Source organism: Miscanthus floridulus, chromosome 5 (genome assembly GCF_019320115.1).
Source record: "Miscanthus floridulus cultivar M001 chromosome 5, ASM1932011v1, whole genome shotgun sequence".
In the NCBI taxonomy this organism is placed as follows: domain Eukaryota; kingdom Viridiplantae; phylum Streptophyta; class Magnoliopsida; order Poales; family Poaceae; genus Miscanthus; species Miscanthus floridulus.
In genome coordinates, this window is record NC_089584.1 from 12,473,519 (window position 1) to 12,499,053 (window position 25,535).

General features: G+C 46.7%; 3 protein-coding genes and 1 pseudogene across 5 annotated transcripts; 3 read left to right on the forward strand and 1 right to left on the reverse strand.

Annotated features, from left to right (window-relative positions):
* The first annotated feature begins 518 nt into the window (after positions 1 to 518).
* On the forward strand, positions 519 to 2,676 carry LOC136451542 (uncharacterized). The gene is made up of 4 exons (XM_066452230.1): positions 519 to 1,351; positions 1,932 to 2,021; positions 2,101 to 2,168; positions 2,260 to 2,676. Exons 1-4 carry the CDS (start codon positions 671 to 673, stop codon positions 2,405 to 2,407), a joined length of 987 nt encoding a protein of 328 aa, XP_066308327.1. The 5' UTR covers positions 519 to 670; the 3' UTR covers positions 2,408 to 2,676.
* Positions 2,677 to 4,469: 1,793 nt separating this feature from the next.
* On the forward strand, positions 4,470 to 7,708 carry LOC136449523 (uncharacterized). Of its 3 annotated transcripts, none has more exons than XR_010758049.1 (5): positions 4,470 to 5,259; positions 5,697 to 5,770; positions 6,889 to 6,978; positions 7,116 to 7,183; positions 7,313 to 7,381. XR_010758049.1 is itself a non-coding variant. In XM_066449562.1 (5 exons), exons 1-5 carry the CDS (start codon positions 4,561 to 4,563, stop codon positions 7,631 to 7,633), a joined length of 1,215 nt encoding a protein of 404 aa, XP_066305659.1. In that variant the 5' UTR covers positions 4,470 to 4,560; the 3' UTR covers positions 7,634 to 7,708. The 3 variants fall into 3 exon arrangements, 2 of the variants coding, with proteins under 2 accessions (XP_066305659.1, XP_066305660.1); XM_066449562.1 differs by having other exon boundaries at positions 4,470 to 5,222; positions 7,313 to 7,708; XM_066449563.1 differs by lacking the exon at positions 5,697 to 5,770 and having other exon boundaries at positions 7,313 to 7,597.
* Positions 7,709 to 9,776: 2,068 nt separating this feature from the next.
* LOC136451543 (uncharacterized) lies at positions 9,777 to 13,200 on the forward strand (annotated as a pseudogene).
* A 2,349-nt stretch (positions 13,201 to 15,549) lies between these two features.
* On the reverse strand, positions 15,550 to 19,736 carry LOC136449521 (rhamnogalacturonan I rhamnosyltransferase 1-like). Its single transcript, XM_066449561.1, has 8 exons — positions 19,055 to 19,736; positions 18,425 to 18,492; positions 18,227 to 18,315; positions 17,391 to 17,553; positions 17,008 to 17,297; positions 16,715 to 16,919; positions 16,478 to 16,635; positions 15,550 to 16,285 (listed from the first exon to the last, which is right to left on the reverse strand). The coding sequence occupies exons 1-8, from the start codon at positions 19,308 to 19,310 to the stop codon at positions 16,039 to 16,041; spliced, it is 1,476 nt and encodes a 491-aa protein (XP_066305658.1). The 5' UTR covers positions 19,311 to 19,736; the 3' UTR covers positions 15,550 to 16,038.
* Positions 19,737 to 25,535: the final 5,799 nt, after the last annotated feature.

A 25,535-nucleotide genomic window follows, 5' to 3' on the forward strand; every position in this document is an offset into this window, starting at 1 on the left:
ATAAAATAAGATGAGAAAAAAGAGTAAGAAAATCAAATGGACCTGACGGATGGGATACCACGACCACCGAACCGTTTGACCGCTAATTTAGATTTAGCGGTGCGATCCTACCATTCGCCAACCGGGTGGTGGTGGTAGGTGACGATGGCGACCATATATAGGATTAGAAGTGGGTGACACTCCACTCCATTCCACCTTCACTTAACTCCCAATTTAAATTTGCCTCACCATGTAATTGACGTCCTAACGAACTGTCAAGCAAAAGCAAACCCTTCTATAAAACCATGGCTAGCAGTAGCAGAGCATCCCCTGGGCCCACAACGAGACCTGCTACAAGCTTTATGGCACTTTCCATAACTCTTGATGCTGATGTTGGGCCGCTGACAGGTGGACACGGTCGCTGTAGTACAATTTGGATATAGGAAAATTTTCAGTGGGGTTCCTTTAATCATCACATCACCAGAAAAAGAAATACCAACAAGAAGATGAAGCACCTGCCAAAGAAAAGCTGAGGAGAATACAAGGTTTGCTCTGCTCCGGCTAGTAGACCAAAGTTAACAAGTCCAGCTGATCGAGACTCGAGACTCGAGACTCGAGAGGCTTGCAGAGTAGAGAAGAGAAGACTCTGCCGTCAACAGTGATCGAGGCAGCCAGGCAGGTCCAGAGAGCTATGGGGTTCGACATGGTGTCCCTCCTCGACGCCTTCTTCCGCCGCGCGTTCACCTCCGCCGGCCTCCGCCCCGGCTCCGCCGCCGTCGACGCCGACACCACCATCCACTTCTGGGCGCACCCCTCCCTCCTCCTCCAGCCGTCAGACCAGCAGCAGCCGCGGCCGGTGGTGGTGCTGATCCACGGGTTCGGCCCGGACCCGACGTGGCAGTGGGCGGCACAGGCGGGCCCGCTGTCGCGCCACTTCGACCTGCTGGTGCCGGCGCTGCTCTTCTTCGGCGCGTCCGCCACGCGCGCGCCCGCGCGGTCCGACGCCTTCCAGGCCGCCGCGCTCGCGGCGCTCCTCACGGGCGGCCACGTCCCGGGGCTCGGCGCCAGCAGGACCGTGCACCTGGTGGGCGCCAACTACGGCGGCCTCGTGGCGTACCACCTCGCCCGGGAGCTGGAGCAGCAGCAAGGCCAGCAGGGCGGCGGCGTCCGCGTCGGGAAGGTGACGCTGTGCGACGCGGACGCGTGCTGGGGCTCCGAGGACGACCGCGCGCTGGCGGCCAGGAGCGGCGCGGCGGACGTGGCGGAGCTGCTGGCGCCCGGCGACACCCGGGCCGTGCGACGGAGGTGGATGATGAGCGCCTACCGCCCGTTCAAGCACATCCCCGGGTGCTTCCTCCGCGACCTCTTCCGGGTACGTTATTTTTTAAAAGGAAACCCTCTTCCGGGCATGTATGCGTACTCCATCACGAATTTGGCCCATCAAAGAGTGAAGGCCATCACAAATTAATGGTCGTGGCCGAGGTTTGGTGGGCTGAGGCCCAGGCTACATTATATATATCTGAAGTATTTCGTCCGACAGCTCAAGCTCAACCATCTCGCGTAAAGCATCACTGTCATCATGTCATGCATGCACTCTTTTTTCAGTTTTTAGTTACTACCATCCCTAATAAATTTAGGAGCAGTTCGTTTTAGTTGTTCTAGGTTGAGCGCATTGTTAACTTCGTTCGAGTTTACAGAAAATATATTATCATTGCGCAAAAAAAATGTGACACATACATGATAAGTTTAATAAAATTAACGATGACATAAACATGTGGTGCATTTTATATAATTTAGGTTAAAATTAGAGAAATTTAGCTTATAGCAAAACTGAACTACCTACATTTTACGATTAAGGATGTATTATACTAGTATTAGGTTTCACATAGCATCAAAAGTAAACTCTCTTTTGTTGAAATGCCACCAAATGATATACATATCTGTGTATGTAGAAACACTTTGCAGACAACAGGGAGGAGAAGATGGCGCTAATCAAAGGGATCACCGCCAGGGAAGGCTTCGAGCTGACTCCTCTACCTCAGGTAGATCGATCTCGCTAAATTTCCTCGTGCTCCGAAACAAGAAAAGTACTCATACATGTACACATCTCAATGACTGCAGGAGGTGCTGATCATCTGGGGCGAGTTCGACCAGATTTACCCGGTCGAGAAAGCACACAAGATGAGAGAGTAAGTTTTATGCTGTTCCTACTTCTGATTTCAGTCCAACTAATCTTCAGTAATCGCATGGCTTAATTAACCCGTGTGTAAGTATATGCAGGAAGCTCGGGGAGAAGGCGACGGTGAAGGTGATCCCGGCCACGGGACACCTGCCGCAGCAACAGGACATCAAGCGCTTCAACCGCGTCCTCCTCGACTTCCTGCTGCAGCCTTCTTCCACCTCCAATGGCAGCGCTGCCGCCAAGTAGCTCGGGTTCTTGCTTCTCCACTTCCCCTGTCCTATCCCACGTGGCACGAGCTTGCTGTTGCGTTCTCTGGAGCTAGCTGGGTTTTATTCCGCCTCTTCGTTTTCTATCCAGCTGATTTGGAAATGGAGGCAATGCACATTGTTGTAATTAGCAATATGTGAAATAAATGATGAGGCATTGCTTTCTTTAAAGTCTGGTGTTTTGGATTCATGTCACAAATTTTTTTTTTAACGAACAGGAATGAAATTGTGCCATTTATTGATAAAAAAGTTAGTTTTACCGCCTGTTTAAACGGGCACGTGTTTTGGCCCTGTGCAATCCAGGCCGCCGCTCATGTCACAGATATGATGGAGTTAGAGCAACTCTAACAGAGACACCCAAATCAGGGTCGACACCCAAATCAGGGTCTCTACTTCTAATTTAGATGCTCTACATTTGTTGACCCAACATTTTGCTTTCACTCTAGGAGCACCACCCAAGTAAAGGCTCACAAATTCATATCAGCAGAAAATGACACAGGGGACCCTCTCGTCATTGGATCAAACCTTTGTTCCCCTCATCCTCAACACAAAGGCCAGGACACGCGGGAAGGAATGCAGGTGGTGCGCACTAGACGAGCCCACACGGCGGAGCAGCAGCCTGGGGAGGAGGTCGCCCGCAGATTCGCCCGCCGGCAGCCTGGGGGTTGGGGAGGAGCATACAGTGACATCTGGCGGTTTCCTCGGGGGTTGGGGAGAAGCGATGGAAGTTGGGGATGATCGGCGCCATGGTTCAGGATCTAGAGATCCATCGAAGAGCACCGAGGAGTCGGGCGTTGGCAGTGCGGGGGAGAGAAAATCGTCGTACCTATAGGATGGTGGTATGAAGCTGAGCCCATAGGAATGGGTGTAGAGGGAGGATTTGGGTGGCTAACTAAATTTGGGAGCTCTAGTAGGGGTCCTGCCGGAGCTGTGTTTTTTGTCTGGGCACCCAATTTAGCTATGAGGGTTCAAGTAGGGGCCTGTAGAGTTGCTCATACAGATTCACCTTAGCTAGAAAAAAATTATGAGGGCGCGTTTGATATTCGGCTACCTCGCGCCACCGCCACACTAAGGGCCACTCTGCCATAGCTATTCATTTTTGGCAGCCACAAATTTTCGCAGAGTGAATTTCTGCTACAGGTGTGGCGTCGAATATCACTGCCACAAAAGTATGGCAGCCGCCTCGGTGGGTGTGGCCGAGTGCAACCATAAATCCAAACACCCTTTGAGTTTTTTTGGGGACAATGATCCACCCAGTCACCCACCCACCCATAAGCCCGCGCACACGTAGGCTACATTAGACTTCCATGCTGAAAAATATGCGAATTCTAGTTTCTAAAAATTAGTTAGTTAGTTTAAAAAGAGTGCGATATTTATAACGTCAAATATCTGACGAATACTGATTTAGTATCATAGATCCTTCAGTATTTGTTTGAATAAAAGTTAGCAAAGTCACAATGATTTGACTTCATACACTGTATTAGAGTACCTTCACCAACCACGCAGTAGTAGGTGGTGACCCAAGGACCACAGTGGGTGTGACACACCACTCCACCTCACTTCACTTTCCACAACCCAACAACTGACCGACACATTCTAGAAACCCATGCCGCTAGAGCATCCATCGGGCCCACGACGAGACCTTCTAGAAGCTTTTATGTCACTTTTACATGGTTCTTGGTGCTGCAAATCGTAGACATTGTACATATGTTTGGCCGATGACAGGTGGGACACCAGGCCCGCAGCCCGCTATAGTGAAAGTTGGATCGGCCGGGTTCCTTTAATCATGACCAGAAAAATGATTTGATCACCAACAAAAAAATAAATGGACCACCTGCAACGCAAAAGAATGGTTGCGATATAGCCGGCTGCTAACTGCAACGATTTTTATAGCCTATTTCTCGATCCATCTATATAATAGTTAGTTTTTCAATAATAATATATAATTCACTTATCTCTCTAGTAGAGTTTCTCGATACTTATGTCAAAATTAAAGTTACTTCTCTTCTCTCCTCTCCTCTCCTCTCCTCTCTCCTGCATTCACTCTGCATGCGTACTGTTATTATACTTGCTCTTAGAGAGAAGACGACTGTGCCGTGACCAGAAACCGAGGCAGGTGAGGTCCAGGGAGCAATGGGCTTCGGCGTGGTGTCCCTGCTCGACGCGGTGTTCCGCCGCATGTTCACCTCGGCGGGCCTCCGCCCAGGCTCCGCCACGGTGGACGCCGACGACGACACCACCATTCACTACTGGGCCCACCCCTCCCTCCTCCAGCCACCCTCCGACTCCGACTCCGAGCAGCGGCCTCCGGTGGTGGTGCTGATCCACGGGTTCGGCCCGGACCCGACGTGGCAGTGGGCGTCGCAGGCGGGACCCTTGTCGCGCCACTTCCACCTGGTGGTGCCGACGCTGCTCTTCTTCGGCGCGTCCGCCACGCGCGCCCCCGCGCGGTCCGACGCCTTCCAGGCTGCCGTGCTCGCCGCGCTCCTCTCGGGCCAGCACCTCCCCGGCCTCGGCGCCGGCCGGACCGTGCACGTTGTGGGCACCAGCTACGGCGGCCTCGTGGCGTACCACCTCGCCCGGGAGCTAGAGAAGCAGCAAGGCGAAGGAGGCGGCGGCGGCGGCGTCCGCGTCGGCAAGGTGGCGCTGTGCGACTCGGACGCGTGCAAGGGCGCCGACGACGACCGCACGCTGGCGGCAAGGAGCGGCGTGGCGGACGTGGCGGAGCTGCTGGCGCCCGCCGACACCCGGGTGCTGCGCCGGCTCATGGCGATCTGCGCCCACCGCCCGATCAAGTACGTCCCCGAGTGCCTCCTCCGCGACATGCTCCGGGTACGTACTCAGTTACAGGTGGCCGTCCCGTCAACAAATTCGCGTCTCGTAGACCGATAGAGCCCACAAAAAATACTATTAGCCTTGTTGGGTTCGGGGGCCAGGCTAATATAATAAAGTTATAAACTAGTTGTTGGTGTTTTTGACCGCGTCTGTCTCGGATAGTATGCTCGGAGGATAAAGGGTTTATACTCCCTACGTCCAGTTTGTTTATTGCTGCTTATATTACCGGCACTTAGGTTTGCAGTAGGGGTTACAAACGAGCGAAACAGGGAAAGAATTTCAAGTCTCTGGTGAAAGGAGTGAATGGGTGCTGAGAGCTCGATTGCTGCTCAGCCGTGTGTACATGTAGTGCTCTTGTGTTTTTATCTTGTGGTTCGGTTCTGTGCGGATCTGGATTGATCCCCTTTATGGGGTGCCCTGCTTTTCTTTTATAGACCAAGAGAAAACACGGGTTACAGCGGAGGAAAAGGAGAAAAACGAGAGAGAAGAAGACTTTCAGGGTCACCAGGTTCTTCTTCTCCTTCATGCAGGTCCCGTCGATCATGTAGACGTCAACAGGGACGGCTTTACGTCGCGGCCCTGTCCGTCACTGTCGCCATACGCAAGCGTCATCCGCCGGTCATGGCGTTCCATTCCGTCCCGGCGGACATCGTGGTGAATTGACACGCCTGTCAGCGTTCGTACGATGGTTAGGCAGAACGGCACCGGCACGCCCGACACTGTTCTTGATATGAATCCTCGGATATGGCCCGTCATGGCCTCGGGTTATATCAAGTCGTGTCAGTTTCTTCCATGGTGTCAGAGTTTGGACCCAGACCCATACGCTTGGACTTAGAGTGGTTGACGGCGGTATGGGTCACCATCGGGCGAGACGGAGCCCGCGGCCTCGGCGGAGCCCATGGCCTTGGGCGAGACCCCGCGGCCTTGGGTCGGGCGAGGTGGAGCCCGCGGCCCCGGGGTCGGGCGACACGGAGTCTGCGGCCTTGTGGTCGGACGAGACGGAGTCTCTGGCCTTGGGTGAGACCCCCCGCGGTCTCAAGGTCGGGCGAGACGGAGCCCGCACCCAAGGGGTCAGGCGAGACCCTATAATACGTCTTGCTCCATCCGGGGAAGTTAGTGGAGGGCGCTAACTTTCTTGCTTTGGCTATCCCTAATGTCAATAGCCGACACTAATACTAATGTTGTTACTTGATTCTCAAATAAAAAGAAAAACTAATGTTTGTTACTTACTCATTAGTTTTCTACTAGCTAAACTGCCCCCAACTTTGGTAATAGTAATATAAGAAGCAAAAGCAAAGATTTGGCGGCGAATCCACATCCGCAACAACCACCGACAGCTCAGATGCTCAATCATGCCTTCTCGCGTTCGCGTAAAGAATTCCAGTAGTTCGCCAGAATGACGCAAGCACGGCGTCATGTAGACTAGTGCTGGTAACTAATTTCCGAGAGGAGAAAAATAGTAGTATTGGATTACTATATCCCTTAGTTTTCAGATAGCAAGAAAGACTCTTTTACTGAAATGCGTCAAACAATCCAATGACGCTGTCTGCGTATAAATAGTATTTTTTATATAATGAAAAACTTCCGGATTCAAACCACTGCGCATATGTATATACATATATGCAGAAATACTTCGCGGACAAGAGGGAGGAGAAGATAGCGCTCATCAAAGGGATCACCACCGGAGAAGGCTTCGAGCTTGCTCCGCTGCCTCAGGTACTGTCAAATGAAACCACTCACCACTGAACATCAGAACATGCACACCGATCCAGGGGCGGATCCACCAACTACATATGTATTATGAACACAAGGGCATCATCATACAAATGGATCGATCTCAAAATTAACTGCAGGAGGTGCTCATCATCTGGGGAGAGTTCGACCAGATCTTCCCAGTCGACAAGGCACACAAGGTGAAAGAGTAAGTTGCTGCTACTTACAGCTGAATTTCAGTCGTCCATTTCTTCAGCAACCAGTCAGTCAGTACTAAGTACTCTCGCCGCTTCTGAACGTTTGGGTCACAACTGAACTGGCATGTATGAATGTGCAGGAAGCTCGGGGAGAAGGCGACGGTGAAGGTGATCCCCAAGACTGGGCACTTGCCGCAGCAGGAAGACCCCAAGCTCTTCAATCGAATCCTCCTCGACTTCCTGCTGCACCCTTCTGCTTCTACATCCAACGGCAGCGTCGGCGCCAAATAGCTCGGCTTCTTCTTGTTATTATCCATTATATATCCTGCAGCTGCGCATGTTTTCGGCGTTCTTCTTTGCGGAGTGGAGATGCGGCCTTTTATTTTATTTCATTTTATTTCTCTTTTTGGCTTCTCCAAGCAGGTTTTAAATACAGAGGCAATGCAGATTGTTGTATCTAGCGAGGTGTAAGGATAAAGGGTGCAACCATATTTTTTGTACCAAAAATATTTTCCCCCATTTTGCAAGCGGATGAATGCTCTGGATTTATATCATATCACAATAGCTCCACTTTTTTTTGAGGGGAACAACATAGCTGCACTTAAGAAGGGTTCACGTACCAACACTATTGGGCCTTTTAGGGCTTGTTTGACCCGATGGGCTAGAGACTCGGCCTAGCCGAAAGACCTTGTAATGTTTTACAGACATTGCCATTTTTTTTTCATTTTGGTAAAGACATCATGGTAACTTTGTTCATAAGGAAGAACTTTTTTACGAGTTATTACGCCATCCGCTAGAGATTCCTCACGCAAACGATCAACTGAAGGACTGTGCACGACATAGGCAGGTCAGGTCAGGTATAAAAAAAAAAGACATAGGCAGGTCCACAGGTGGGTCAGGTCGTAGTTACTCTCTCTTTCTGGAAATACAAGGTCTAGTTTTTATTATATACATATATATAATACTAATAATACTATGGTTGTTTTGCGAATGGGACAGTGGTCTAGTGGTAGGCCTGTCCAGTGGGACGCTTTGAACCCTAGTGATCGCATATTTTTCTGAATTTTTTTCAGAAATTTCAGGGTACACGCACGCGTCCGCGTTCGGTGGTACTACGCGTTTCCGTGCACTGGATGCGACGTCGCTTCCCGAATCTCTTCTTTGCGTGTGTGAGTGTGGAGTGTGTGGGTTGTATGCAGTTCAAAGTTATACCCAATAAAAAAATACTATGACTAGTTTTTATTGGACTTCTAGAGAGCTGCTTTTGCTTCCAAAAAGCTAAAAGACAACGAAGGAATAGAAACCAGAAACTGCTTTCTCAGAAATAGTTGTTTTTGCATATAGTACAATTTTGAAAAGCACATTGAATCCTGCTTTTTGACTTTTGGCTTTCTGCTTTAAATGGTGAAAATAGAGAGTTGTTTCAAGGACGACAGAGGATAAGGGGTAGATTTTATACGGCTGATAACTTTTCCGCTGCTCACAACACACAATTTTGGGACAGGCCACAACTCACAACATCTTTTTTTAGAAGTCATAGCTCAAACAAACACACTCTACGTAGATACATACTTAAAGTAATGTATCTAGAAACATCAGCATGTCTTATAGTTTGGAACGAAGGAAGTACCTCTTTTGACTGTGGTAGATATTAATATTCTTCTCTATGAATTTGATGAAATTTAACATATTTGACTTAGAATAAACTTGAACATGTTCACCTATTTCTTGAGGCCCGAATGACCACATTGCTATTAACAAGAGAATATGCATGGTCTGTCAGTGTGGAATGTGGTACGGAATGAGCTTTGTAATCTGACGACTGAAGTCGATTCTTGCTCCGTTCGCTACAAAGAATCTATTTTTAGAGACCTTGATTAGAGACGGGTGGAATAACTGACTCTAAAAATCAGTTTTTGTCATGACTATTATAGTAGGGCTTAAAACCTAGGATCACGAACTAACGTCCGTTGAGGTTATCCTTTCTCTCCACCAAAATACAGACTGGGTCAATACTTTTAGTGGTTGGCGACAATAGCAAGACATTTGTGATGGCTTTGTTAATCTCGACATCTGTCTTCTTAGTCTTAATTTTCAAAACTGCTCATAAAAGTATGGTGTGTGTACGCGTTCGTAGGTGTAAGTATACGTACATGTATGAGTGCGAACGTAATGTGATTTGGAGAGAGAAAAAAACACGCACCTGCCACATAACAGAAAATGGCGGACCAAAGAAGAAAACAGAGTGGCATTTCCTTCAGCAACGAACATACTTTGGTTTGAACATAGCGACGTTAGGTGAACAAACGAAGCATTCGACTTTAGGTGAACAAACGGAGCAATCATCTTTTCGGTTTGAACTTTAGGATGCTTACAACGATCCATGAATCCATCGAGTTTCTATTCTACTTTGACAACATTGCGCACACACAAAGCGGAACTGAAGTAAACAATGCAGTTGCATACTTAGGTGATCACCGTTCACACCTGTATTTTTGCTGAAAATGTAGCATGCTGCATGTATCATTCAAACTTGTCAAACCAGACTTGTCAGACTAGAGTCCTAGAAAACCATAAAAACACCAACTACTACTTACCTGCTCCAACTAATACTGCACCAGAACAAGGAAATTGTTCTGTAATTTGTACTATATAATACATATCACGCGCGTATCAGTCTCACAACGATCATCGCAACTAACAATGGGGTTCGGCGTGGTGTCCCTGCTCGACGCGGTGTTCCGGCGCGCGTTCACCTCCGCCGGCCTCCGCCCAGGCTCCGCCGTCGTCGACGCCGACGCCGACACCACCGTCCACTTCTGGGCCCACCGCTCGCTCCTGCTGCCACCACCGACTCCGAATTCGACGACGACCGCGGAGAAGAAGCGGCCGGTGGTGGTCCTCGTCCACGGCTTCGGGCCGGGCCCCACGTGGCAGTGGGCGGCGCAGGTGGGCCCGCTCTCCCGCCACTTCGACCTGGTGGTCCCCACCCTGCTCTTCTTCGGCGCGTCCCGCACGCGTTCCCCGGCGCGCTCCGAGGCCTCCCAGGCCGCCGCCGTCGCCGCGCTCCTCGCCGGGCATGGGCACCAGCACCTCCCGGGCCTCGGGGTCGGCCGCCCGGTGCACGTGGTGGGCGCCAGCTACGGCGGGATCGTCGCCTACCACCTGGCCCAGCGCGCTGCAGCACCAGCAGCGCGGCGGCCTCGGCGCCGGCGTGGCGCTGGGGAAGGTGGTGCTCTGCGACTCCGACGTGACCAAGGGCCCCGAGGACGACCGCGCCCTGGCGGTGAGGGGCGGCGTGGAGGAGGTGACGGAGCTGATGGTGCCCGCGGACACCAAGATGATGCGGCGGCTGACGGCGCTCTCCTTCAACCGCCCGCCCATGTACCTGCCCGAGTGCATCGCCCGTGACCTCCTCCGGGTACGTAAGCACGCACGTCCACCATATACCCACCGTTACAGAAATTGATTGAAGGCCGGTGCCGGTGCCAAAGTCGTTTTTGGTCCAGATATTGAGGCATATGTACTGTTAATAACTCAATTAAGGTGATTAATAGCCTAACATCCAACAACCGTGTTTCTTCGGGGAAAAAGGCCTCATTTTCTTCTTAAAATACTTATTCTTCATCCCTCCATAGCAAATAATACTATTGCTCTGCTGCTTCACAGTTACGATAAAATTAAATGTGCCCCTAAAGGGGCATGCTCCCACCACATCCACCGTACAATACCCATGGGGATGTGTGCACATTGTCTCTCTCCCAATGTGCACATATCCACATACGCATTGTGTAGTGGATGTGGTGGGAGCATGTGCGCTTAGGGGCAAAAAAAAAAAAAAAAACGCCTCCGTTACTACCACGTATAGACTCATGATGATTTGAGAGTACTAGGGTAAAGCCTGCCTATATAAAAAATAATCGGTCTCTTTTGCACTTTACTCCACTTGCTGCATTTTCTAGCCTTAATAAAGAGCTAAATGTATAAGCGATTACTAAACTTGTCACGGGATGTCGTCACTTATATCCATAATTTTTTAAAATATGTTTTTAGATTGCTAAACTTGTTAAGCAATACACTTAAAATGTATTGACTTATGGTGGCCACATCAAATAAAATACGAACATGGTTAGTATGGACCTACGATGCACCATATAGCAAGTTTAGTGATCCAAATATGTATTTTCAAGGTTCGTGGATCTAAGTGATGCACCATATATACAAGTTTAGGGTTGGCTCGTACATCTAACTCATACATCAATTACTCTCATTGGTCATTGCTAATTTTGTAGAGAAGAACAAAAGATCAAGTTTATTTTTCCACATAGCTGAAATGAAGCAAACTATTGTATACTCTGCAAATAACATTGCATTTCTACATACAGAAGTCCTTGGAGGGGCAGAGACAGGAGAAGATTGAGCTCATCAAAGGGATGACCACCGCGGAAGGCTCCCAGCTTACTCCTCTGCCTCAGGTATGATCTACAATTCTACATTAATCCTTAATGCAACACCATAAGCACAAGAGTTCACACATAACTTCCATAACAACATAGCAACGTTAAGTGGATACCCAATCATTAATTATTAGAAGAGAAAGTGGATAACCAAAACTTGGTTCCAGAATGTAGGTCCATTTAGTTCCATCCGAAGTCAAAGTGAAATTTCTCCAACTTAAAATCACTGTTTAAAGAAAAATACAACAAAATCTGCAACGTCAAATTAGTTTTAATAAATTCATCATGAAATGTGTTTTGATGTTTCAAAGTCAGAGAAGATTAACTTAAGCACAAGAGTTCACACATAACTTCCATAACAACATAGCAACGTTAAGTGGATACCCAATCATTAATTATTAGAAAAGAAAGTGGATAACCAAAACTTGGTTCCAGAATGTAGGTCCATTTAGTTCCATCCGAAGTCAAAGTGAAATTTCTCCAACTTAAAATCACGTTTAAAGAAAAATACAACAAAATCTGCAACGTCAAATTAGTTTATAAAGTCATCATGAAATGTGTTTTGATGTTTCAAAGTCAGAGAAGATTAACATAGTACTCCCCTCATTCCAAATTGTGAGTTGTTCCGACTTTTTTTTAGGTACATTGCTTTGGTTACGCATCTAGATATATATTATGTCTAAGTACATAATAAAAGTTATATATCTAGAAAACAAAAATGACTTACAATTTGAAATAAAAAGAGTGCAAAACTAAAACAACCAACGGTTATATGCCACTATTTTAGTTCATTACATAATACATACATAGAAGTTAAACATGGTTCTAGGCCAAAGCAACAAAGAATCTAGTCGCATCACTAACTACTCAGGGCAATTAGACACTTTGCTTATACAATTAAACATTAAGCAGGAGATGTTGATCATCTGGGGAGAGTTCGACCAGATCTTCCCTCTGGAGAAAGCATACAAAGTGAAAGAGTAAGTTTCTCAATTTCTATTCTACTTTGAGTAGTAATATTTTTTCCCCAGTAATGCATGGGCTAGTGCTCCACCTTTAGAACTTGTTCTTCATTCAAACTTTTTGAGTGACTTCACGGCTGGCTGACTAAGTGAGATGATGAAATGAATAGTAAGATTAATTAACTAGAATGCACACTTGCAGGAAGCTCGGGGAGAAGGCTACGGTGAAGGTGATCCCCAACTCAGGGCACCTGCCGTCGCAGGAGGAACCCAAGCTCTTCAACCGCGTCCTCCTAGAGTTCTTGCTGCAGCCATCCATCCCCAACGGCAGCGCCACCACTGTAGCTGAGAAATAGAATAGATTTGGAGTTTTGGTTCGATGTTGTGTCATGCATGGCCTGCTCAGCACGATGGGGTCATGGAGTGCTTTATCTGTCTTGTGTTAAGTTGCATTTGCAAAGCTATCTATACGAATATTAAGGGGATCTCGGTTACAATACTGTATCATGGGTCCATAGCTCAGTGGTAGAGCATTTGCTTGTATTATTTTTTTCATCAAACAAAAATCGTGTCATTTACCTTTTTTTCTTGTTTTGGTATAAAAAAGCTATTTTGTCCTCACTCATATACAACTGCTAGTGCTAGGTGGAAGTCAAATACGAAAAGAAATGAATCGCGACATCCTCACAAGACGGGTGTTTGATCTAGCGACCAAAGAGGTATCGGATGTTATATTGGGTGTTCGGATATTAATATGAATTTATTAAGCCTAATTAATCTATCATTAGCGTATGTTTACTGTAGCACCACGATGTCAAATCATGGATTAATTAGTCTTAATAGATTCGTCTCGCAAATTAGTCTCAATCTGTGTAATTAGTTTTGTAATTAATCTATATTTAATACTCTAAATTAGTGTCCAACATCCGATATAACATGGACTAAACTTTAGGAGGTGGGATCATTATAACTCAGGTCTATAAACAAGACTATCCTCTGTGATCATAGCTATCCTATGTGACAGAACTTTTTCTGTCACATCGGATGTTTTGGTATTAATTTGACGTATTGAATATAGACTAATTACAAAACTAATTGCATAAGTCGTGACTAGTTCATGAGATGAATCTATTAAGTCTAATTAGTCCATGATTAGCGAATATGATGTTACAGTAAACATATGTTAATCATGGAATAATTAGGCTTAATAAATTCATCTCGCGAATTAGTCACGGCTTATGCAATTAGTTTTATAATTATCTCGTATTTAGTCCTTCTAATTGATATCCAAAATTTGATGTGTCAGAGACTAAACTTCTCTCGATCTTACATGTACACACTTATGTGCTGTCACAGCATACATCCGCAACAGATGGAAAGAAAAAAAAAGATGCCAAATGAATAGTCAAATCATCATGTGCAAGACTATGAATCAACCGCATGATTTGCACGAAACATTTTAAAGAAGAAGAACAACAACAACAACGTGGAACATTTAGTTACATAGAAAAATATCATTACCATAGTTTTTTTAGACGGAGGTTCGAGGGGAGGCGGCCGTGACACGGCGGCGGTGGCGGGTTGAGGGCGGTGCGGCAGGGGACAACAGGATGGGCGGGGTTGGCGGCGGGGGTGTCGCGGTGAGGTCGTGTGATTAGTGTGGGCGGGTTCAAGAGGTGGGGGCAGGTTGTGACCGCACGCGGCGAGGCGGCTCGCCGCCGGCCACCGATAGTGGGAGTGGGGGCGGGGGCAGGGGTGGGGCGAGGACGAGGACGCCGGACTCACCGGTGCCCTTGGGTTAGGGGAAGGCGGGTCTTTGGGCGGCACGGCTGGCGGCGAGGCAGCCGCGACCGGGGGCGGCGGGTGGAGAAAGAAGTTGGGAGAGCGCGACAGGTGAGATGGGTCGCGCGTTTTCCAAACGCAAACGCGCGACCCATCGCGCGATATTGTCGTCCTTATTGCAAGGACTCAACGGCTGGTCAATCCTCCTCTCAAAGACTCACCTATTATGCTTGTTTTGTGATCCTCTGCAAAGCTGCTCATATTAGGAGCCAGTGGCATGTCAGTACTAAAAACAATCATGTCATTGTGTGTTGGAGCATGCTAAGATTAATTTACCTACAATGTTAACCAACATATAACTAAATGCTGATGTGTAAGATTAGCTTATAAACATAGAAAGATATGATCACAACACTTCAATTGTAAATTTATGAGAAAAATTTGCACCTACCAAACTATAGAGATCCAGTAAGCTTGCATCCTAGTTTATTTTTACATTTCTAATTAACATGAAACTGAATTTCTAAACAAAATAAAATAGAATTTCCTGGTGTACTTTATATGGCCATGTCATCTTGTTCAGCAACCACAGCTGCAATAAATAAAACCGCTTCGGCCACGCAAACACTGTGCGAGAAACAAACAGAGCATAGTTCATGAAGAAACAAAACTATGACAACAACAGAGACAATCTTTAGGATCTTGATTGAAGCAATAATAGTTCCATGGAATGGATGACATGATCTCGTAGCAGCAGAGAGGCGATCTCCCAGCAAAGCATTGGCTCTGTATTCATGCTTCAATCATAGGTGAATAACTTGCACGGACACCGCCACGCCCACCGTTGCAGACCTTGCACGGACAAAAAGGAAATTGGTAGTATTGCTCATCAAAAGACTCGTAGCATTATTTACGATTGCGACGAGGAATCATTGTCACGCTCAAGCCAAACGCCAAACGAGAGCAGTAAAAGATTGCAAATTTGCAAAGCATATTCCTTTCCGGTGCTACGTACAGAACTGCCAAATGATCAATGCCATTTGGTTGAGACGGGGCGTGCAAGCCAAGTCGGAATCAGCCGGCCCGTATCTACAGAGCAACGGCAACAACCACGTCGACAGTTTCTACACAGCATAAGCGTTAAAATCCATGGATGAGATGTTAGAACCAAAGCAATTGCTCAATCGCCACAATTTGATCCCTCAAGGGTAATGTTTTGTCAGAAATTTCTGTTATCACTGTGAATCTTGAATGATAATGACTTACTAGTACAAGGAACTTCCAAGAAAAATGAACTCCTACTTTCACATGAACAGAGAGAGATACTGCCCACTAGAAGAAACTGGAGCAGTAAAAGGGCGAGTGGGGAACAATGGAATGAAAAAACTGACAGGTAAACAAAAGGGTTACAACAACTATGACAGATGGTTGAGAAGGAGAAGACTGGATGCACGGGCGGCATCTCTTCTTTCTGAACCCAGAGGTTTTCTGCTTTATTCTGTGAGGAAACCTGGCTGTGGGCATTTGATCTGTGAACCTGCATGTACTTGTGGTAAATGCTTACTAAGCAGAGAGGGCCTTTTGGTCAGCTGTACAGAAGTGATTGGTCTCGATGAACACACACAGTGTGCTATAGGGTTGAGGCACCATTATTAGGAAGCATTGTCAGGAAATGTCTCTTAGTCCTCCGTTGGAGCCAAGGCATTCTTGAGGATTAGCATAGAAATAGTCCTCTTCCTTAGGCTGGCCAAGGATGACCTTTCTTTCTGTAGGTTGCCCCATGCGGCTCTTGTGTGCCTCCTTCACTGCATCTGAGAATTCGTCCCAAGATAGAGCACCTCCTTGGAAAAGGTCCAAGAGCTCAACAAGCTTCTTTCTGTCCAAAACAATGGTCTTGCGAAAACCCATATACCTGAAATAGATCAGCAATGATGTTTACAGCCATAGCAGCGGTAGATTTGAACTTGTGAAGGCAGAGACAGTTTTTTCTCACAGAGAATTCAAAATTAGCATACCATATACTTCTATTGACTAGTAGTAATGAACAATGTGCAATATGATAAATAGACAGGTAAAGTTCTGATCAGAATCCAAAGATGCAGACCTGCGGTGACCTTCAACAACCCTTGCCATATTTCCATCATAGCTGGGAATGAAAATATCGCTTGCTAGAGAAACCATGTAATCCAGTGCTGCCATCTGGGTTGAATGGTTCTGGAATGGTCGCAATTCATCAGGAGATAAAATTTTCTCCTTCCTTACCTAATACAGAATAGAACTGAGCAAGTAAGCATCCAAGTAAAAGATCTCCAGAATGTTTAAATGATAGAAAGGTGCTCACTAGTTTAGGGTACGCATCCTTGAGCACCGCCAAGCGCCTTTCACCACCATAGATTTCACCAGAAGCAATGTATATCAGCGTATCCTTTGTGAACCCTAGAGCTTTAAGCACTAGAGTAATTTCCTCTGGTGTGAGGGGGCAAAGTCCCTGAAGCCTCTTCACTTCAGAATCGATCTCTTTTTCTTTCCACCATGGATAAGCATATCTATAGTACAAACGTGATTAGTTTATACCCAGTGAAGCATCAAAGTAGCACAAAGAGTAAGTAGTGTGTAACGGTGAAAAACACAAACCTCATTCTAGTGAGCTCCTCAGTTTCTTTACTAGAGCAGCCATGTGTGCAGCCTGAAAAGGAGAGCATGTCCATCTCATAGCGCAAGTGAAGCACAACAAATTGTCCACTTCTCTGGAGGGTGGACATAAGCTTTCTGCCAAGGGCTTCGATCTGTGGGGTGAATCTCAAAGCCTCAAAGTTTACACGGCAACGCAGCATCTGGAGCTGAATAGGAAGGCCATTGTTTGCAAGGCGAGCGTCCGATTTCTCAAAATGGATTACTTTGTGCTTCCTTGCAAGAGGTAATATCTGCAAAATTTGTGATTTCAGATCACTTGCCATCACTCTCTCGATGCTGCTAAATGTAGCCTACACTCTGTGGTATGAAAAATCGAAGATTACCCGCTTTAGGTAGTATGTTTCATTCGACCAACTGACAGGAGGCATCGAGTACAGTCTCTTCTTAGTTCTTAACTGGAGTTTTAAAGGCAGCTCTTTAACTATCATCAGCTCATCTCTCAAGGAATTAATGAAGTGGTCCACGTCGAAAATATCTCCAAAATCACTGCAAACTCAAAACAACAAATTAATTCGCAAGGAGCAGAAAACAGAAGAACTACCTCTGATTTAGTAGCATTTCGACGCACACAAATCCTAGTTTGTTCTGAAATACTCCCTCCATTCTCTTTTATAAGACGCGCACACAAATCAAGAGTCGAACTTTAAATCTTTGACCAATAATTTAGCTAACAATTTTAATTATTACACTATAAACTTGATATGGTTAGATTGGTAATTAAAAGTAGTATCCAATTATCATAAATTTATAGATATAAATAATATAATATAAAATAAATAAATGGTCAAAAGTGTAGTTTGGGAGACCATGTCATGTCCAGCCACGCCTTATAAAAGAGAATGGAGGTACTCCCACTGTCCTAATATATAAGGCGTAACCACTTTTTATATATGTCCCATAATATAAGGTGTGCTCTCTCTAAAGGCACATAGATCGATGTAGTAGTACTAGTGTTAAGAGAGAGGAATTAAATGCGTTCCTTGGTCTTTGAACCGGAAGTGGTTGCGCCTTATCTACTGGGACGGAGGGAGTAGTACATAAGAGGAATGCACTTCATAACACACAAGATCATATGTCATGTTTAATTGGTTTCCTGAAGCAAAAGCTAAACAGCCCAATGGACATGACAAAAAAACATTTACCCGGTGGGAAATCGTACCTTGGGTCAGCCCAAAACGACCTTTTATCCAGTTCAGGGACCACAAGTGTTAGATTCAGATGGCGCGCTATAGTCACCATATCACATATCTGCAGCATACCATTTCATATAAACTTCTGATAGAATGAAGAACGAACAGCAGCGCTGGTTCGCAGCATGAAACCAGGTGACAAACCAGCACGAAATTGAGGTACGAACCCCGGCTCGCATTTGATTGAGTCCGCCATTGCATGTCACCAGTAGGTAGCCATTGCTTTTGTAAATTCCTGTAGAAAGTAACAGCAAAACCCAATCAGCTCTAGTGCCAATGTGAACAGGACGGCTGAGACAACAAGATATGCCAATTGGCGTCTTAGTGACGTGTGACTAGAAGGAATCAGCCTGATCGCCACATGTCTTAAGGAACAGAACTATACTCAATCTTTACGAATAATTCCCCAGATCATTACATGGTATGAATAACAGAGGATCTTGGGTCATTCTAAGCATCGGGATAAGCTCTAAATATAGCATACGCAAGATAGGGATTAAGGCCTGAAGCCACATTTTGGCCAAGTTCACAACGATGTCTCCTTTTGACCTACCAAAGTATTCCTTTGCCATATGAAGCAAGGAATCGCGAATTCAGTAATTTGAGCCCCGAGATCCCCAACGGGCGAAAAAAATCACCCCGAAACAGCTAATTTAGTAATTTGAGCCCACGATGGAGCCGGATCGTCCCGGGAATGCGGCCACGCAACCGCCTCATTCGACTCGGTCTCCGCCCAAATCGTGGGGGTCCCGAGCTTCCCCTAGATCAGCGCAACGAAGGAAGGCGAGGCCACTCACTCTTGGGCACGAGCGCCGGCGGCGACAGCCTCGCCGCGAGGCCGTCCTCGCCGGCGAGCGCGGCGAGCCCGGCCGCGGCGGCGCCGCCGCCTTTCCCGCCGCCGCCGCAGTCGGCGACGACCCACGGGCGGAACAGCCCGGCGATGGAGGCGACCTGCACGACCGCGGTCCACACGACGGCGCTAGCCACCGCCCGCATGGCCCACCGCCACGCCCGCCTCCGCCGCCCCCCGCCGCCGCCGCCGACGGCCACCATCCCTGGCGGCCGCGGCCTCCACCTACCTACCTCCCAATTAGTACCGCTCCCTAGCTGCAGCGGCGGCGGCAGCAGGAGGAGGAGGAGGAAGAGGAAGAGGGGGGAGGCGATGGAAAGGGGAGGGAGAGCGGCCGAGGCCGAGCAGAGACAGTGGGAAGGGTCGGTCAGGGAGGGGAAGCGGCGGTGTTTATGCGAAGGGGGCCGCCCCGATCAGCGAAGCTTTGGGGTGATGAGTGCGTAGTTTAATGCGGAATCGGCATCGGGCGTCGCGGTGGGGCTGGACTGGACTCGCTGCTGCTGCAGGTGCAGGAGGAGGAAGAAGAAGAAACCGAGGAGTAATGAGACGGAAGGGATGCCGGAGCCGCCTGCGTGTGTGCCGTGTGCGTGCGTGCGGCGGTAGGCACGACGTGGGCATTTGGCGCAACCACGGTGGGTGGTAAGTCGAGAGTCGCAAGCTTCGCCCTCAAACACGGCGATTAATAAAATTAATAATCAGCTAATTTATCAGCTCTGCCATTACTGAGGAGTGAAAGGTACTCCTGGCATCCATAATGCCTTTGCTCATCGGTCTTGGGATCGCGATGTATACGTACAAACGGTGGGTTTATTTTTTATTTATTTCGATATGTATAGTATACACGCGCTAACACACTGTGTATGTCTGGACGTTGCAACAGAACATGCAGCAGCCTGTGCCATCTATTCTAAGGCCCCGTTTAGATGCAAGCCAAAATCCAAAAATTTTCAAGATTCCTCGTCACATCAAATCTTACAGCACATACATGAAGCATTAAATATAGGTAAAAAGAATAACTAATTGCACAGTTTGCCTGTAATTGACGAGACGAATCTTTTAAACGTAAATAGTCCATAATTGGACAATTTTTGCCAAATACAAACGAAAGTGCTACAGTATCCAAAAGCCAAAAAAAATTCACATCTAAACGGGCCTAATATGTTTCGAAAATCAAAACTTGTACCACGACTAGACAATGTTCTAATTCTAACTCCTATAAAGCATAAGCCATGAGTTCGAGTCACTGGTTAGACAATAAACCAATTTAGACCTTTATCTTTAATTCTATCATCATGTACTATTACTCTTAGTAAAACTCCTATATTCGAGGAACCGGAAGGACCGACACACTTAAGAGAGTGATGGAGGACGAAAATTTGGGAAGAGAAATTTCACTCTTTGCTATTAGATATAGATAGTTATAGATATAGTAATTAAAAAAAGAAGATATAGATATATTACTCCGTCCGTCGAAAGAAAACATATAGGAGTGTTTGGCTGATATCATTCACAGTCGCTGCTCAGTTGCAGAGGCACAAAAAAAAACTGTTGATACAGTACATAGTTGTAGCCAAAGCATTGCCTACTCTTTTTTGTTTAACCAAATATATATAAAAGAATTCTGATATTTTATATTGTGTAATGAGTATCATTAGATCAACGGTGGATTTTATTTCGTAATAAATATATTTAGAGGCACAAATGTTAACATTATTTTTTATAGGTCTAGTGTATGGAATGCAAGATGTACATTCTTTTTGGACAGATGGAGTACGCTGTTACTGTTTATACAACTAGAATGTACAACTGGGTTCAAGCAGACAGGGACTGAGCTGACGCCAGAGTCGTGTGATAGTAACACTTGGCATCACAACTGGGCCCTGCAGCCTAACGGTATGGCTAGCTAGAGTGCAGCCATACGTCAAAGCTCAGTGCAGGAATTGGGTTGTTAGGCCGCGTTTAGATGACGATTTTTTTTTGTTTAGATGACGAATTTTTTTTGTTTTGGCTACTGTAGCACATTCGTTTGTACTTGGTAATTAGTGTCTAATTATGGACTAATTAAGTTCGAAAGTTTCGTCTCGTGATTTCTCACCAAACTGTGTAATTAGTTTTTTTCGTCTACATTTAGTACTCCATGCATGTGTCGCAAGATTCGATGTGACACTTTGGGGTGAAAAATTTTAGGAACTAAACAGGCCCTTACTTGTATGAATAATAATGAATTGTGGCGGCTTTGGATAGTGTACGATCATCCAAACCATACTTTTTTTTTGCGTGGAGAAGAGATAATGGACGGGGTCTTAAACTACCATAGCTTAAGATGAGTTGAATTACACTAAAATACATCAGTTGACGCCACTTATTAGATAGGAGTATGTAGCTAGGCTGTGTGCGCGTAGGGTCATGTGTCCTGATGATCATCATCAGAGTCAGCGCTTCAGGAGTAAACAAGTGCCAAAGTGTGCCTCGTGATGGAGAGAAGAGAGCTGGCATCCTCGAACATCCCCAGGCGCAGAAGCTTCGGAACTCTGCACGTCTACTTATATATGCGTCGCTTGTCCCGTAATCCTCCCTTCGATCTTGCCCCATCTTCTAGGGATGTGATGCGAGGTTGCATCTACAAGTCACTGTCCCAGTCAGTTTCTTAGCTGCAACTGATGACTTGCTCGCTGTTGCTGCCCTCAAAATTATGATAAAACGTTTGCCCGTGGACCGTGCCGGCGAGCTCTTGGCCTCACATCTGGGTGACTGGGTCTATACGTGATTTCGCAGGCAATAATACCCAGCACGCATCAGCAAATCTGGAAGAGCGGATGGTAGCGACGGGACGGGAAATTAACACGCAACCGCTGGGGGTGGACGTGCCTGCTGGGCGCGGGATGGGCTGCCCGTGAACGACACACCGGCCAGGCGGCTAAGATTGGTCAGGTCAAATGTTTTTTTCATGAAAATCTGCGGTAACAATGATCAGGGAACAGTGTGCTTTATCTTTTATATATAGGGACGTGTTTTTTTCTTTTCTTTTTTTTTAATATTTATTAGGCCCTCTTTTGGCTTGCCTTCTGTAGTGGCTTCTCCGCCGACTTAATTAAAATCTACCAAACGAGTATATACAAGAACGGCTTCTAAATAAAGGCTCTGTTCGTTTGGGCTGGTCTGGCTTATAAGCCATGGCTGAAAGTACTCTTGGCTGGTTTGGTGTAAAAGAAAAATAATGTTCGTTGGCTGATAAGCCATGATTTATAAGCCAAATACGATCAAACCAATAGACTGAAAAAAAAAATGAAGCCGAAGCCATCAAAGTACATACGAGAACAGCTTCTAATAAATAAACCAAAAAAAACAATGAAAACAAATATATTAAGCTTATGAAAACAGATATATTAAGTATAAATGACCGTCAAGGTTTCTTGAAAAAATTTTATTACATCTGTCCTCTATTCTCAGTTTCCAGTCATGAATGCTAATAAGCTTATGAAAACAGATATTAAATATAAATGTCAATGCAATGCATTTGGATTTAACAAGGTTTCTTGAATTTTTTTTGGGTGATATATAGGGAGAGGCTATTCAGTAGCCGGCTACAAAATAAGTTATTCTGTAGCTACCTCCATTTACTATAATTTTATATACTAATTTACCATAATGTCAATACATATTTACGATAGTTGGGTTACTATAACACATGGTGATATTTACCATAACGTTATATTAAACCACTTAGTAAGGAGTTACTATAATCTCGTAAATTAACATAGTAATTATCATAACTCAAAGTGGCTACAGAATAAGTTATTCTGTAGCCAGCTACAGGATAGTAGTTCTATATATATATATATATATATATATATATATATATATATATATATATATATATATATATATATATATATATATATATATATATATATATATATATATATATATAATGCTACTGCATTATACTTATTATTTGGGAGGCCAAAGCATTTAAGCGTGTACCATAGGTTGATTAAAATTTTAGGAACCATATATAGATATAGATTACAAATGGGCACTGAAATTTTACAGCCACAACTTAATTATTCTGAATCAAAATATGATACTAAGTGTCGGGTTTATAAATCCAGGGTCCCCAAAGGGTCCGCTTTTCAGCAAAAACTCGGCCCAGCAGACGGCATAGCAACAACACACGCCTCCCTGGCCGGCCCAGATACCTAATGATAGGCTGGGAGAACGATCTGGTTCCCGACTGAAAGGCCTGGCCAAGGTGCGGACATAGTCCGACTCCGACCTTCTTTTTCGACCGGGATACACCGGATCTCTGCTTGGAGCTCTTCCCCGACCGACACGGTCGAGGCCGACTGGGAACGATCGACCGGGGACGCCCGTTCGGTGAGGGCCTGAGGATCAGGCGGAGCAGATAAGGTAAGGCGCTCAAGTCAAACTGCAATACCGAGCACCGTACCCTGCCATACCCTGCACACCTATAGGACGGTGCCACTAGGCCATGCCAGAAAGGCACTATGCAACCTTCTAGGCATGTCAGAACCCAAACAGTATTGTAGACGCCGATATTTGCCATACCAGACGAACACGATAGAGCCTGCCACATGCATCTGACACGAACAATATTGTGGGTGCCGACGACCGTCTCGTACCCGACAGCGTGGGCAATAAGACTAGGTGGTGCACGTATACATTCTCTCTTTTTCTCTGACTTGTAAGAGCACATCCTCTTTGACTATAAAAGGGGATGAGCTCTCTCCTAAAAAGGGGCTGGCTATTCTGACTCTGGCTCTCTAGCTCTCCTAAAAAAAGAGAAGCTAGACGATTCAAGCACTCGAGGACCTGAGAACTCGAATAGCTCAATAGCTCTAGAACTCTAAAGCTACACAGAGCATACGATCCAATACTTAGCGCACGTTAGAGCCTCCATCACTCTCGGCCCTTCGGTTCAGAGTCTGACCGGGCCTTTAACACCCACCTTCTTATTACTACTCGTTTGTAACCCCACAGCAAACTTCGAGCACCTGGGCCCAGGAATAAAGTCACCAACCGACTAAAACTGGACGTAGAGCATGTTGTCTGAACTAGTATAAATCCCGTGTCATTGAGTGCTAGGCCACATCTGATCACAACGCACGACAAAACTACAAATATTTATTTGTTGGTCACTTTTCGCACCGATAGTTGGCGATGTCCGTAGAGAGGACGCCGTGCGTTCACGCTTTTTGTCATCGGATGGCCCACCTTTTCACCATCTTCGTCATGGTGGGCTCGAGCGATACGATTCGCTTCGGCTCACTAGAGTTTCCCACGCTCCCACCTGTTGGGATGTGGGTTCCTCCCGTCTTCGAGCCGCTCTAGACCTTCCTCTTCGGAAGTCTAGACTTCGTCGTCAACCAGCTCGGCGTACTCCACCTCTATGAGGAGGCACTTGTCCTGGCACCCACTGGAGGAGGAGCACCCTCTGCCAGCCCTGGGCCACTCGACGACCTTAACGTCGAGACACCCGCGCTTTGCCTCGAGCCCATGCTGGGCTCAAACTCCACGGTGAGTAACGTACATATTGTTCTTTACTCATTATTTAACACTTTTCGCTGACTCTCCCGAGGAACCCCATTGTCCCCACTGCGACCGCCGTGCGACCGGTTCCCCTACAACTTTGCGTCCCCCGTGGACGCATACGCGAGGGGGCTCCGAAGGATGCTAACGCTGCCCCCTCTCACTACCGAATTCATGGGGATGGCGAGCAACGCTCCCGCCTTCTTTCACGACCTCATAGATGATGAGGTCGAAAGCGACGGCTCCAGCATCGATGACATCGTGGCATCTAGACACCCTCTGTCCTGGGAGTGCACTATGGTGGATGCCCCAGGACAGCCACCAGTGGTGATGGAATCTCTACAGACTCACACCCCTCTAGAACCTCATGTGAAGGCCCTCGCGCATGCATAGGAGCATAGTGAGGAGTTACGACAAAGGCAGCAGAGTCAGCCGTCACTTGCTCTAGCGCACTCGGCACAACACGCTGCGCCACGTGCGCATAACCCAGTGAGCAGTGCTCAGGGTCACGCCCGCCAGGTCTAGTGTAACATCTAGGATGGGGGGAACAATCCCCCATAGTTTGCTTGGGCTGGCCAGAACATCGCTGCTACGGCGATGCTTCTGTGCGGCCTTCTCGAGCCTGCCGACCCCTAGGAATAGGCAATCCACCAAAACCTCTAGGCGCTGGTGGAAATCGCCACCGTTCAATAGGCGGAGAGCTCCACGTCATGACATCGGCTCGTGACCTCTTGCCCCACCGAGGAAATGGGGTCGCACCAGTCGAATCACTCCATCCACTCACCACTAGTTGCTGGGCGTGGGGCAGCAGGCCATAGCTGCACCATAGCCCAACCTGGCGCCCGCTTCACACCGACCACCTATGTTTGAATGGCTCG

Bases quoted from the DNA above. Each gene is read 5' to 3' on its own strand.
- LOC136449521 (XM_066449561.1), bottom strand. From the start codon at position 19,310: ATGGTGGCCGTCGGCGGCGGCGGCGGGGGGCGGCGGAGGCGGGCGTGG. The intron at 18,316-18,424 runs GTTCGTACCTCA...GGTATGCTGCAG, and splicing joins TCAATCAAATGCGAGCCGGG to ATATGTGATATGGTGACTAT. The intron at 16,636-16,714 runs GTGAGCACCTTT...ATTCTGTATTAG, and splicing joins AGGATGCGTACCCTAAACTA to GTAAGGAAGGAGAAAATTTT.
- LOC136449523 (XM_066449562.1), top strand. From the start codon at position 4,561: ATGGGCTTCGGCGTGGTGTCCCTGCTCGACGCGGTGTTCCGCCGCATG. The intron at 5,223-5,696 runs GTACGTCCCCGA...TTTCTTTTATAG, and splicing joins TGCGCCCACCGCCCGATCAA to ACCAAGAGAAAACACGGGTT. The intron at 5,771-6,888 runs GTTCTTCTTCTC...ACATATATGCAG, and splicing joins AAGACTTTCAGGGTCACCAG to AAATACTTCGCGGACAAGAG.
- LOC136451542 (XM_066452230.1), top strand. From the start codon at position 671: ATGGGGTTCGACATGGTGTCCCTCCTCGACGCCTTCTTCCGCCGCGCG. The intron at 1,352-1,931 runs GTACGTTATTTT...CTGTGTATGTAG, and splicing joins TCCTCCGCGACCTCTTCCGG to AAACACTTTGCAGACAACAG. The intron at 2,022-2,100 runs GTAGATCGATCT...CAATGACTGCAG, and splicing joins AGCTGACTCCTCTACCTCAG to GAGGTGCTGATCATCTGGGG.